The following is a 15,360-nucleotide window of genomic DNA, read 5'->3' on the forward strand; positions in this document are numbered from 1 at the left end:
GTTAAAGCCATCACCTGTTTTCTCAAGGACATGCCCATAAAATGGGCTATGCCTGCAGGTAAAGCAGACTTGCTAATGATATACAAGTCTAAAAATAGCTAAACACGGAAAGGCTAATAATAGCAGGGCACAATAAGCTATTTCACATTTAAAATTATATTTTTCTCCTACACATCACTGGGAAGATATGTTTGTTATTCATATCTTTAGTGTAGGTGGTGGTTTCTACAGGCAAAAGCAGCTATTTTAAATGACAAAAACATAATTTATGCTTACCTGATAAATTTATTTCTCTTGTAGTGTATCCAGTCCACGGATCATCCATTACTTGTGGGATATTCTCCTTCCCAACAGGAAGTTGCATGAGGATCACCCACAGCAGAGCTGCTATATAGCTCCTCCCCTCACTGCCATATCCAGTCATTCGACCGAAACAAGCCGAGAAAGGAGAAACCATAGGGTGCAGTGGTGACTGTAGTTTAATTAAAATTTAGACCTGCCTGAAAAGGACAGGGCGGGCCGTGGACTGGATACACTACAAGAGAAATAAATTTATCGGGTAAGCATAAATTATGTTTTCTCTTGTTAAGTGTATCCAGTCCACGGATCATCCATTACTTGTGGGATACCAATACCAAAGCTAAAGTACACGGATGATGGGAGGGACAAGGCAGGAACTTAAACCGAAGGAACCACTGCCTGTAGAACCTTTCTCCCAAAAACAGCCTCCGAAGAAGCACAAGTATCAAATTTGTAAAATTTGGAAAAAGTATGAAGGGAAGACCAAGTTGCAGCCTTGCAAATCTGTTCAACAGAGGCCTCATTTTTAAAGGCCCAGGTGGAAGCCACAGCTCTAGTAGAATGAGCTGTAATCCTTTCAGGAGGCTGCTGTCCAGCAGTCTCATAGGCTAAACGGATTATACTCCGAAGCCAAAAAGAAAGAGAGGTTGCCGAGGCCTTCTGACCTCTCCTCTGTCCAGAGTAAACAACAAACAGGTTAGATGTTTGGCGAAAATCTTTAGTAGCCTGTAAGAAAAACTTCAAGGCACGGACTACGTCTAGATTATGCAAAAGACGTTCCTTCTTTGAAGAAGGATTAGGACATAATGATGGAACAACAATCTCTTGATTGATATTCTTGTTAGAAACCACCTTAGGTAAAAACCCAGGTTTTGTACGCAGAACAACTTTATCTGAATGAAAGATCAGATAAGGAGAATCACAATGTAAGGCAGATAACTCTGAGACTCTTCGAGCCGAGGAAATAGCCATCAGAAAAAGAACTTTCTATGAAAGAAGTTTGATATCAATAGAATGAAGGGGTTCAAACGGAAACCCTTGAAGAACTTTAAGAACCAAGTTTAAGCTCCATGGAGGAGCAACAGGTTTAAACACAGGCTTAATTCTAACTAAAGCCTGACAAAATGCCTGAACGTCTGGAACTTCTGCCAGACGCTTGTGTAAAAGAATAGACAGAGCAGAAATCTGTCCCTTTAAAGAACTAGCTGATAATCCTTTGTCCAAACCCTCTTGGAGGAAGGACAATATCCTAGGAATCCTAACCCTACTCCATGAGTAATTCTTGGATTCACCCCAATGAAGATATTTACTCCATATCTTGTGGTAAATTTTCCTGGTGACAGGCTTTCGTGCCTGTATTAAGGTATCAATTACTGACTCGGAGAAGCCACGCTTTGATAGGATCAAGCGTTCAATCTCCATGGAGTCAGTCTCAGAGAAAGTAGATTCGGATGATGGAAAGGACCTTGTATTAGAAGGTCTTGTCTCAGAGGCCATGGTGGAAAGGATGACATGTCCACTAGGTCTGCATACCAGGTCCTGCGTGGCCACGCAGGCGCTATCAATATCACCGATGCTCTTTCCTGTTTGATTTTGGCAATCAGACGAGGGAGCAGAGGAAACGGTGGAAACACATAAGCCAGGTTGAAGAACCAAGGCGCTGCTAGAGCATCTATCAGTGCCGCTTCTGGGTCCCTGGACCTGGATCCGTAACAAGGAAGCTTGGCGTTCTGGCGAGACGTCATGAGATCCAATTATGGTTTGCCCCAACGGAGAACCAATTGAGGAAACACCTCCGGATGGAGTTCCCATTCCCCCGGATGAAAAGTCTGACGACTTAGAAAATCCGCCTCCCAATTCTCTACACCTGGGATATGGATCGCTGACAGGTGGCAAGAGTGAGTCTCTGCCCAGCGAATTATCTTGGAGACTTCTGACATCGCTAGGGAACTCCTGGTTCCCCCTTGATGGTTGATATAAGCCACAGTCGTGATGTTGTCCGACTGAAATCTGATGAACCTCAGTGTTGCTAGCTGAGGCCAAGCCAGAAGAGCATTGAATATTGCTCTTAACTCCAGAATATTTATTGGGAGGAGTTTCTCCTCCTGAGTCTATGAACCCTGAGCCTTCAGGGAGTTCCAGACTGCACCCCAACCTAGATGGCTGGCATCTGTTGTTACAATTATCCAATCTGGTCTGCGAAAGGTCATACCCTTGGACAGATGGGCCCGAGATAACCACCAGAGAAGAGAATCTCTGGTTTCCTGATCCAGATTTAGTAGAGGGGACAAATCTGTGTAATCCCCATTCCACTGACTGAGCATGCATAATTGCAGCGGTCTGAGATGCAGGCGCGCGAATGGCACTATGTCCATCGCCGCTACCATTAAGCCGATTACTTCCATGCACTGAGCCACAGTGGGGCGCGGAATGGAGTGAAGAACACGGCAAGCATTTAGAAGTTTTGATAACCTGGACTCAGGTAAATTTTCATTTCTACAGAATCTATTAGAGTCCCTAGGAAGGAAACCCTTGTGAGAGGAGATAGAGAACTCTTTTCTTCGTTCACTTTCCACCCATGCGACCTCAGGAATGCCAGAACTATCTCTGTATGAGATTTGGCAATTTGAAAGCTTGAAGCCTGTATCAGGATATCGTCCAGGTAAGGAGCCACCGCTATGCCTCGCGGTCTTAGGACCGCCAGAAGTGAGCCCAGAACCTTTGTAAAAATTCTTGGGGCTGTAGCCAACCCGAATGGAAGAGCTACAAATTGGTAATGCCTGTCTAGAAAGGCAAACCTCAGGAACTGATGATGATTCTTGTGAATCGGAATGTGAAGGTAGGCATCCTTTAAGTCCACTGTGGTCATGTACTGACCCTCTTGGATCATGGGTAAAATGGTGGAATAGTTTCCATCTTGAATGACGGAACTCTGAGGAATTTGTTTAGGATCTTTAAATCCAAAATTGGTCTGAAGGTTCCCTCTTTTTTGGGAACCACAAACAGATTTGAATAAAACCCCTGTCCTTGTTCCGTCCGCGGAACTGGATGGATCACTCCCATTACAAGGAGATCTTGTACGCAGCTTAGGAATGCCTCTTTCTTTATCTGGTTTGCAGATAATCTTGAAAGGTGAAATCTCCCTTGTGGAGGAGAAGCTTTGAAGTCCAGAAGATATCCCTGAGATATGATCTCCAACGCCCAGGGATCCTGAACATCTCTTGCCCACGCCTGGGCGAAGAGAGAGAGTCTGCCCCCTACTAGATCCGTTGTCGGATAGGGGGCCGCTCCTTCATGCTGTCTTAGAGGCAGCAGCAGGCTTTCTGGCCTGCTTGCCCTTGTTCCAGGACTGGTTAGGTTTGAGCAAAAGTTCTCTCTTGTTTTGAAGCAGAGGAAGTTGATGCTGCACCTGCCTTGAAATTTTGAAAGGCACGAAAATTAGGCTGTTTGGCCTTGTCCTGAGGAAGGGTATGACCCTTACCTCCAGTAATGTCAGCAATAATTTCTTTCAAACCAGGCCCGAATAAGGTCTGCCCCTTGAAAGGAATGTTGAGTAATTTAGACTTTGAAGTCACATCAGCTGACCAGGATTTGAGCCATAGCGCCCTACGCGCCTGGATGGCGAATTCAGAATTCTTAGCCGTTAGTTTAGTCAAATGAACAATGGCATCAGAAACAAATGAATTAGCTAGCTTAAGAGTTCTAAGCTTGTCAACAATTTCAGTCAATGGAGCTGTATGGATGGCCTCTTCCAGGGCCTCAAACCAGAATGCCGCCGCAGCAGTGACAGGCGCAATGCATGCAAGGGGCTGTAAAATAAAACCTTATTGAATAAACATTTTCTTAAGGTAACCCTCTAATTTTTTTATCCATTGGATCTGAAAAAGCACAACTGTCCTCAACCGGGATAGTGGTACGCTTTGCTAAAGTAGAAACTGCTCCCTCCACCTTAGGGACAGTCTGCCATAAGTCCCGTGTAGTGGCATCTATTGGAAACATTTTTCTAAATATAGGAGGTGGGGAAAAGGGCACACCGGGCCTATCCCACTCCTTACTAATAATTTCTGTAAGCCTATTAGGTATTGGAAAAACATCAGTACTCACCGGCACTGCATAGTATTTATCCAGTCTACACAATTTCTCTGGCACTGCAATTGTGTCACAGTCATTCAGAGCAGCTAATACCTCCCCAAACAATACACGGAGGTTCTCAAGCTTAAATTTAAAAAAATCTCTGAATCAGGTCTCCCCGATACAGAGACGTCACCCACAGACTGAAGCTCTCCGTCCTCAGGTTCTGCATATTGTGACGCAGTATCAGACATGGCTCTTACAGCATCTACGCGCTCTGTATCTCGTCTAACCCCAGAGCTATCGCGCTTGCCTCTCAATTCAGGCAATCTGGATAATACCTCTGACAGGGTATTATTCATGATTGCAGCCATGTCCTGCAAAGTAATCGCTATGGGCGTCCCTGATGTACTTGGCGCCATATTAGCGTGCGCCCCTTGAGCGGGAGGCGAAGGGTCCGACACGTGGGGAGAGTTAGTCGGCATAACTTCCCCCTCGACAGACCCCTCTGGTGACAATTCTTTTATAGATAAAGACTGATCTTTACTGTTTAAGGTGAAATCAATACATTTAGTACACATTCTCCTATGGGGCTCCACCATGGCTTTTAAACATAATGAACAAGTAGTTTCCTCTGTGTCAGACATGTTTGTACAGACTAGCAATGAGACTAGCAAGCTTGGAAAACACTTTAAAGCAAGTTAACAAGCAATATAAAAAACGTTACTGTGCCTTTAAGAGAAACAAATTTTGACAAAATTTGAAATAACAGTGAAAAAAGGCAGTTACACTAACAAAATTTTTACAGTGTATGTAACAAGTAAGCAAAGCATTGCACCCACTTGCAAATGGATGATTAACCCCTTAATAACAAAAACAGAATAATAAATGACAAAAACGTTTTTTAAACACAGTCACAACAACTGCCACAGTCTACTGTGATTGTTACCCTCCTCAAACACGACTTTGAAGCCTTTTGAGCCCTTCAGAGATGTCCTGTATCATGCAGAGGGAAGCTGAATGTCTCTGTCAGTATTTTTATCTGCACAGAAAAGCACTAAAATAGGCCCTCCCCACTCATATTGCAACAGTGGAAAGCCTGTTACTAGGCAAAAATCAAGCCAGCCATGTGGAAAAAAAAAAAACTAGGCCCCAATAAGTTTTGTCACCAAACATATATAAAAACGATTAACATGCCAGGAAACATTTTATATTACACTTTTATAAGAGTATCTATCTCTGTTAATAAGCCTGATACCAGTCGCTATTAAATCACTGCATTTAAGGCTTAACTTACATTAATCCGGTATCAGCAGCATTTTTCTAGCAAATTCCATCCCTAGAAATATGTTAACTGCCCATACCTTATTACAGGAAAACCTGCACGCTATTCCCCCTCTGAAGTTACCTCACTCCTCAGAATATGTGAGAACAGCAATGGATCTTAGTTACTTCTGCTAAGATCATAGAAATCACAGGCAGATTCTTCTAATGCTGCCTGAGATGAAACAGTACACTCAGGTACCATTTAAAAATAACAAACTTTTGATTGAAGTTAAAAAACTAACTATAATACACCACTCTCCTCTTACTACGTCCATCTTTGTTGAGAGTTGCAAGAGAATGACTGGGTATGGCAGTGAGGGGAGGAGCTATATAGCAGCTCTGCTGTGGGTGATCCTCTTGCAACTTCCTGTTGGGAAGGAGAATATCCCACAAGTAATGGATGATACGTGGACTGGATACACTTAACAAGAGAAATAAAGAAAAGGGAGGTTTTTTTCAAATAATTAAATACACTCCAGTTGGTAAAATGGACAACCAACAGGGAAAACGATTTTTGAGTACAAAGTCCCTTTAAGAATTAAAATGAAAGAAACAACCAAATGAAAAATTATGTAGACCTGTGGCGCAAAATAAATTCAGTATGCTACTAGTCAGTATAACAACAAGTCAATTTTTTTTTTGTCTTATTAAACCTTGAACGTTCCCCAACATCTAATTTCTACTATCTTCAAAAGATAAGCTACCAATGCAAACTATTTATTACTTCTAACCGGTGGTGCAGTAAACATGAGGTAGTAAAGATTAGCACCCACCTTTTTAGTCTTTGGGAAAAAAGGAAGTCTCTTGTCCTTATCCGGAAAACTTTGGGATTTATCAGAGGTGCTGGCTGGACGTGTTTCACGAGTGCGGATACCAGCATAGGTCATGTATGTATTCAGGGCAAAGGCCATAGGTAAACTAGATGCAATAAGAAGCATGAGAAATAATGCATTATGTCATCAGTCACATAAAGGTCAATGAAAAAACATTTTACTTACCAATAAATCAGTTTCTTCTCAAAGTAAAACCATATCAGTATTGGTGGGCATATCGCCTCTAGCATAGGTAAAAACCTCTCTCTGAGGAGGTGGATACTTCCTATATATAAATAAATATATAATATATATATATATATATATATATATATATATATAACAAAGACTTCTAAAATACACAGTGATCATTTTTAAACTAGGATTATTTAAACATTAAAGTCCCATATGTTTAAGAACAATTAAAAAGTCACTATTTCGTCCATTTGATATTTTTTTCAAGAAAACTAAATTAGTATACAAAAGGTAATCAAACTATTGTAGATAAAAAAAACGTACCTTCTCTCTTCTTCAAACTTTGACCTGACCAAAAAAGAAAAACAAAACATTTTTTTTTTCAGCAAAACCAAATTAATTAGCAATTTATAAATGCTCCTATAGCTTTGTGCATAAAATAAAACAATATTTTAAATTTACTGATAATGTTACAAACCATAAATACAATTTACTGGTGGGGCATCAGTTTCACTACTACAAACGTGTGTGACATATTAGCTTTTAACTCAGATATAGGGTCAGTGCTGTATACATTTTAACATGGGAACAGGGAAAAGTCCCACATACTCTGAATGCAAAACATATAACTAATTAAAAATATAATATAATCTCTCACAACATATAAAAGCAGCATATAGATACAATTTTTTTGGCTCCGTCAAACAGTAGTATTTACCAAAGAATATATGGTACCTTTTTACTGGATGAACAGAAACCAGAAAACACAATTTTGGTTTACCTGATAAATGTATTTATTTCCGGGCATGGAGAGTCCACGAAACATTCAAATTACTAGTGGGATATTCACTCCTGGCCAGCAGGAAGCGGCAAAGAGCACCCCAGAAGAGCTGTTAAGTATCACTTCCCTTACCGATAACCCCCAGTCATTCGGCTGAAGGGAAACGAAAAAAGAAGATAACACAAGGGAATAGAGGAGCCTGAGGACTAGACAAAAAAACTGCTGTCAATTTTAATAAGGGTGGGTCGTGGACTCTTCATGCCCGGAAATAAATACATCAGGTAAGCATAAATTTTGTTTTCTTTCCTATGGCATGGAGAGTCCACGAAACATTCTAATTACTAGTGGGAACCTATACACAAGCTAGATGACACAGAATGAATAGGGAGGGAGAACAAGACAGGTGGACCTAAACTGAATGCACCACCGCTTGAAGAACCTTTCTCCCAAAAGGAGCCTCAGCTGAGGCAAAAGTATCAAATTTGTGGAAGTTGGAAAAAGTATGAATAGAGGACCAAGTGGCCGCCTTACAGCTTTGCTCCACAGAAGCTTCATTTTTGAAAGCCCATGAAGATCTATGGGCCGTAAATCTCTCAGGAGGCTGCTGTCCAGCTGTCTCATAAGCTAAACGGATAACACTTCTTAACGAGAGAGAAAGAGTGGTAGAAGTGGCCTTCTGACCCTACGCTTACCAGAGAAAACAATAAACAGGGCAGAAGTCTGCCGAAAATCTTTAGTTGCTTGAAGGTAAAATTTAAGAGCACGCACAACATCCAAGTTAGGACAAAAAGAAGGAACAATTTCCTGATTAATATTGCGATCCAACACTACCTTAGGGAGAAACCCCAGCTTAGTACGAAGGACAGCCTTATCACCATGAAAAATAAGGTAAAGGGAATCACACTGCAGAGCCAAAAGTTCGGAAACTCTGCAAGCAGAAGAAATAGCAAGAAGAAACAAAACCTTCGAAGATAGTAATTTAATACTAACAGAATGCATTGGCTCAAACGGAGCCTGCTGCAAAACTCTAAGAACAAGGTTAAGACTCCAAGGAGGAGCAACAGATTTAAACACAGGCCTGATTCTGACCAAGGACTGAACAAAAGACTAAACATCTAGCAGAACTGCAGAAGAATAGACAGAGCAGAAATCTGACCCTTCAAAGTACTGACTGACAAACCCATCTCCAGGCCCTCCTGGAAAAAAAAGGCCAAAATTCAAGGAACCCTTACTTTGTTCCCAGAAAAACCTTTTGAATCACACAAATGAAGGTATTTACACCATACCTTATGGTAAATTATTGGCGTAACCGGTTTACGAGCCTGAAGCATAGTATCGATGACTTTCTCAGAGAAGCCACGTCTAGCCAAACTTAGACGTTCAATCTCCAAGCAGTCAGCTTCAGAGAAACCAGATTTAGATGAAGAAAGGGACCCTGAAGTAGAAGATTCTTCCTGATAGGTAACCTCCATGGCAGAAGAGATGACATCGTCACCAGATCCGCAAACCAGATCCTGCAAGGCCATACAGGAGCTATTAGAATCACAGAAGCTCTCTCCTGTTTGATGTGAGCAATTACTCGTGGAAGCAACGCAAACGGAGGAAACAGGTATGCTAGATTGAAGCTCCAAAGAACCGCTAGAGCATCTACCAGAAAGGCTTGAGGATCTCTTGACCTTGAACCATACTTTGGAAGCTTGGTGTTTTGACGAGACGCCATCAGATCCAATTCCGGAACCCCCCCACATGAGAGTTATCTTTGTTAAAACCTCTGGGTGGACAGCCCACTCTCCGGGATGAATAGTCTACCTGTTTAGAAAATCCACCTCTCAGTTGTCCACCCCTGGTATGTGGATGGCAGAGAGATGGCAATTGTGAGACTCCGTCCACTGGAGAATGCGAGACACTTCCATTGCCAAGGAACTCTGAGTCCTTCCCTGGTAATTGTTGTAGGCCAGCAAGGTGATGTCCGACTGAAATCGGATAAATCGGACCAAAGCTAGTTGAGTCCAAGCTATTAAAGCATAAAAAATTGCTCTCAACTCCAAGGTGTTTATTGGAAGAGACAACTCCTCTGGAGTCCACAGACCCTGTGTCTTTAAGGACCCCAAACTGCTCCCCTGCCTAACAGGCTGGCGTCCGTAGTTACAATAACGCAGGAAAGCCTCAGGAAACATGTTTCCCCCGAGACAGATGGTCCTGTGAAACCCACCATGAGAGTGAAACTCTTGTTAGGGAATCCAAAATGATCTTCAGCGAGAGAGCTGAGTGGTCCCCATTCCATTGACTGAGCATGCATAGCTGCAGAGGTCTCAGATGGAACAGAGCAAAAGGAATGATGTCCATGGAGGCAACCATCAGTCCTACCCCCTCCATGCATTGAGCCACTAATGGATTAATAGCAGACTGGAGAGACAGGCAAGAAACATGAAGCTTGGATTTTCTGACGTCCGTCTGAAAGATCTTCATGGACAGGGAAACTATGACTGTTCCCAAGAAACAAACCCTTTTATTATCTGGAACAAAGGAACTCTTTCCCAGATTCACTTTCCACCCGTGGGAACGTAGAATAGACAACAAGATCTCGGTATGAGATCTTGCTAGATGAAAATATGGCGCAGAACTAGAATGTCGTCTAGATAAGGCGCCACAGCAATACCCTGGGACCTCAGCATTGCCAGAAGAGCCCCCAGAACCTTTGGAAAAATTATGGGAGCTGTAGTAAGGCCAAAAGGAAGGGCAACAAACTGGAAATGTTTGTCCAGGAAGGCAAACCTTAGATACTGGTAATGATCCCTGTGAATAGGAACTTGAAGATACACATCCTTCAGATCTATGACCCCTTTGGACCAAAGGAAGAATAGAACGGATGGTCTCCATCTTGAAGGACGGAACCCTGAGGAATTAATTGAGACACTTTAAGTCCAGAATGGGACGAAAAGTGCCCTCCTTCTTGGGAACTACAAATAGATTTGAATAGAATCCTAGACCCTGTTCCTCTAGAGGAACTGGCTCACTCCCAGGGATGATAGGTCCTTTACTCAGTTTAAGAAGGCCTCTTTCTTTATCTGATTCACAGATCACCTTGAAAGGTGGAACCTGCCCCTGGAAGGACAAGATTTGAATCCTATTCTGTAACCGTGGGATACTATATCTATGGCCCAAGAATCTGGAACATTGCGTATTCAAGCCTGCTGAGAAAAAGAAAGCCTGCCCCCCACTTGATCCACTACAGGATCAGGTGACCCTTAGGTCTATTCTTTTTATCCTGAGGTAGGAAAGAACCCTTCCCACCTAAAAATGTCAGAAATAATTTCTGCCAGACCTGGTCCAAACAAGGTCATACCCTTATAAAGCAGAGATAAAAGCTTGGACTTGGATGTAACATCTGCAGACCAAGATTTTAACCAGAGAGCTCTGCGAGGTAAAACAGAAAAAACAGAAATTTTAGCAACCAACCTAAGATTTTTCGACTAAAAAAGAATAGTTATTGGCAGGTGTGTGCGGACTTCCGGCAGGGGAGGCGCTAGCAGAGAACACGCTAGCTTCATGCTCTAGGAAAAAGAGCAGCTTTACATCGACCCCAGGCATTGTGGATTCCTTGATCAGAAAATTTCGGATTTGGAGTATAGTAATTGCCCCCAAGAAGTCCAATATTCTGCCTAGAGGCTCTATCGGCAAGAGCACAGCATTGGATTCAATTAAGGAACTGTCTCTCTGTAGCTACTCTAAGAGAGCCGGCAAACGACACAAGACCGGAGCTAGGGTACCTACCCCGCACAAACCTGTTGAGAGCAGACGTACGGAGCGGAGGTAATAGGTGAACCTACGACCAAGGAGCCGGTGGGTGTCGGCTGTTAAGCAAGTAAGCTGTTGAGATCGGAAAGAAGCGGATAGCAAGAGGTGGTGGAGCGGCCGCGCTGAAAACAGCAGACACGCCAGCAGACGGCATACAACATAGCCGTGGTAAATCCACCGGAGGAGCTTCGCTAGGAGCTGCAGGAGTGCTTCCCGACAAAGGCACGTATCATCCCCGTTGAAGGCAGCATACTGGTCGGTACACAAAGTGGGGATACCTGGTGAAGCTGCAGCCGAGAAAATGGTGGATGTTGACCCTTGGCAATAAGCAGCATCGAGGCTACACAGGAGCGGGCAGTGAGTAGACATTACATTGGCTATACTGGAAGCTACAGGTAAGGCCAATATAACGGAGAGTCTATATAACTGCCTCATTCAATATAACTCTGTAAATCCGAGGAGTCCTGTCTGACACTTAAGTTAATAAAGGTTGGCCGGGAACCGGATCAGTAACAGGCCAGATAAGTACTCAGGGCTGCCTATTATAAGGGTTATTAGCTTTCTTTTTCAAGGCTGGAGAACTATAAGCCGCACAAGCAGGCTGAATAAGCAGGCTGCATAAGCAGGAGATTAACTTTTTATAAAAACAAGGAAAATAAAACGCACTCCTGGTCAGGTGACTATAAGACACATGAGTTTTCCATATGTTTCAAGCCTTGTTGTGTTATTAAGAGCTCATAAAATCTGCGGAGTACTGAAGGGGGCTGCACTTGAAATTTTCTGCCAGCTAGACTGTTGGGCTCTAATTCCCAGCAGGGTCCTCTGAGGGACTCCTCCTACCAAGTAGCGGAATACACCAGGTTGGCAAGGGCTGGACAAGTCTTAGCAGGAGTTGGGATTGCCACCTTTGACTGTGGAGTGCTGGCAGACACGGGCCCCAGTTAGTCAGGAGAAGGGATACCGACTCATCCTGACATATCAATTACTGAAGCTACAATTAGTGAAGCTGCATTGGACGCAGAGTCTGGCCACTTCTTTACTAGTGGGCCAATATCTGGTCAGGTTTAGGGCGTGAGCCCACGCACCAAATCCTGTGGGTCCGGGCTGACCAGACAGACTTCAGGGGATATTGCTTATATTTGGACTGAATGCCATTTAATTATACATATTACACACTTAGTAATTGTCAAATATTACAGAAGATATGATTAGGAGCTAATGTGAATACAATCTAACCGTTTATAGGCTTTGCAGATGTGGAATATGTGTGCTTGGTTGTTGTCATCATGTATTTAGCGGTCTGAACACGTAATCCAGGTTCAAACAGACACTGATAAAGCTCCCTTTACTGGTTAGAAGACCTACTCTGTTTAAAGGGAGAAGAAGAAGGAAAAAGCTGCCTGTATTTAATGTCAGTGTATTGTATGGTTAAAGGTTAATTGGTCATAAGCCTTATAACCGATTATAAACCTTCAATCTATTGACACTTAGGATAAAAACTTAGAAGCTGTAATACTACGGCCCGTCGGGCACAGTATAACGTAATATTCTAAGAGCTGTCTTCAGAGGTTTTGCTTTTTTTCTTGTGTTCTTTCCCCTGACTGTCAAAATCCATCAGTTAGTTAGAGACTGCAGATAACATTGATGGGGGTTTAGATCAACGCTTTCAGGTGGTCTTAGATTTATAGGTCCAGATTTTGGGTGGTGACGCGATAAAACGCACTCACTAGAAGGCACTTGGGTTGATCACGTGGGGGTCTTCTTGTATTTCTCTCCCCCTCTCCCTGGGTTTTGCCATTTCTCTGCACCCCCTTCCTCACTATCTACACACCTTATTCACTTTCTATATATTCTATACTATCACGGATTCACCTTTAGACACAATCGGTCTTTTTTTTTTATGTTTTTTCATCACAGTCAATTGGATCTTAATTTTTGGAGTCTTTTCACTCATGGAAAAATATATGTCTCACTCTAAATCCAACTCACCAGCGATGCCACCCAGACAGAAGGACAAAAGGACCAAGCCTAGTGAGCCGGAAGTATGTAGCGATATAAGTCTTAGCAGCATTGACACCGCAACACTACTCCATCAAATATCTGAACTATTAATGCCCCAGTTTGATGTCCTGAAACAAGAAATTAATAATCTATCAACAGAAGTCAAGCAATTTTCCCCTAGACTTCTGGAGTTAGAATCGAGAGTCTCTGATGTGGAGGATAAACTCTCCACTCAGGAACAGAGAAATGAAAGACAAGACAAGATCTTACATACATTACAAGCCAAGATTGAGGACCTGGAAGACAGGTCGCGGCGCAATAACCTTAGGGTTATTGGGCTTCCTGAAACCGCTGAATATTCCGATCTCCTAAAATTTGCCTCTACCGTGCTCCCACAAATGGTTGGCAGCCATATAGAAAATGTAGTAATCCCAGTAGAAAGAGCACATAGATTAGGGCCAGTTCGTGATAAATCTGATCCTGGTTATAAACCTAGACCAGTAATAATAAGGTTCTTAAATTTCCAAGATAAGTTCCATATCTTGCGACTGTACCGCAAGAATAATGGAATCAAAATAGGCCAAATGAGATTATTATTGTTTCAGGACTTCGATAGAAACTCAATCAAAGCGGAGAGAAATGGCGCCATACTGTTCCAGACTGATCGATGCCAATTTGAAGGCTAGACTAGTGTATCCAGCAAAAATAGTGCTGGAGAAGGATGGCGCCATGTTTACATTCTTGAAGGTTGAGGAAATTAAAGCCTATTGTCATAAGAATGGGTTATAGTAAGGTCACTAGGTATCTAAGACAGAAATCCGTTTTTACTGGAATGATGTTACTTTTAATTTTGAGAATGTTGCCCTCCTCACGTTTATGGGGTATCTATGTTATTTTCTTCTTCCCTATTTTCTGGTTCATGGTTTTCGTTAGGTTGGTAATTGGGAAGAGGCTACTCAGCAGGGTTAAAGAATGGGGTACAGCGATGTTATTAGGCGCCTTAGGCGAGAATATGTAAAAATTGGATTGATGCCAGCTTCAATGTTGAAAATGCTGTTTTTTTATGTTTATGGTGTTTTATTGCTAGTTTTGTTTATATATTTTCCTTGTTTATTTTGTTTATTCCTTTTTTTTTTGTCATGCTGAAACAAATATTGAAATATGTTAACTGTTTTAGACAGCCGAATGTTGAGTTCAGGTTTTGCTGTAGTATTACTTTGATGGCCAGGACCCGAGGATCCCCGTTAGGAATAAGTTTATTTTTCCCTCCCCTGCCCCCCCCCCCCTTTTTTTTTTTTTTTCTCTCTCCCCTTATCTCGCCACGACCTAACGAATCTTCCGATAGATAAATAGAAATTAATAAACTTAATATATTATCCTGGAATATAGGAGGGATTTCCTCACCTATTAAACGGAAATTAATGATAAAACTCCTGGGCTCCCATAAACCAGATTTAGCTTTCATCAAAGAAACCCATCTTCCTCCGGTAGAGGCCGCTAAATTACGATCCAAGTGGGTAGGAGAGGTTGTATTCACATCATATAGTCAAAGGAAAAGAGGATTAGCTATACTGCTCAACAAGAATTTAGATTATCAAATTATAACAACATATAATGATCCTGATGGCAGGTATCAAATTTTAGAAATTGAAATAAACAAAAATACGTCTTTTGCAATCTTTATGTTCCCAATAAAACCGATAGGGATTTTTGGGAAACATTGGGTCTGAAACTCTTTCAGTATGTGGGTAAAAATATAATAGTAGTGGGTGACTATAATATGACTTTCTCACACATCTTAGACAGGTTCAATAGCAGGTCAACGGATAAAAAGACTAGGGAAGCTAAGATCCTACACAAATTTTGCCAGAAATTAGCACTTAAGGATGTTTGGCGACTTCAACACCCAGACCAGAGGGGGTACACGTGCGAGTCCAGGTCATTCAGATCGTTTTCCAGGCTAGATTTCTTTTTAGTTTCCAATCAACTGATGAAGTATGACATAAAATCAGATATTAAAGAAATCTCGGTATCGGATCATGCAATCATTTCACTTGAGATTCAACAAAGGGTTCC

The 15,360-nt window shown here is 42.2% G+C and overlaps 1 protein-coding gene across 1 annotated transcript in view; it reads right to left on the reverse strand.

Moving 5' to 3' along the window:
• Window positions 1-15,360, reverse strand: part of ARHGEF11 (Rho guanine nucleotide exchange factor 11) — a 497,471-nt gene that overhangs the window by 176,133 nt on the left and 305,978 nt on the right. Inside the window, exons 16-17 of the mRNA XM_053719923.1 lie at window positions 7,029-7,052; window positions 6,471-6,615 (exon numbers count right to left, since the gene is read on the reverse strand). Of these exons, the coding sequence (XP_053575898.1) occupies window positions 6,471-6,615; window positions 7,029-7,052 (169 nt within the window). The remainder of the gene's footprint in view (window positions 1-6,470; window positions 6,616-7,028; window positions 7,053-15,360) is intronic.

Source organism: Bombina bombina, chromosome 1 (genome assembly GCF_027579735.1).
Source record: "Bombina bombina isolate aBomBom1 chromosome 1, aBomBom1.pri, whole genome shotgun sequence".
Lineage (NCBI taxonomy): Eukaryota > Metazoa > Chordata > Amphibia > Anura > Bombinatoridae > Bombina > Bombina bombina.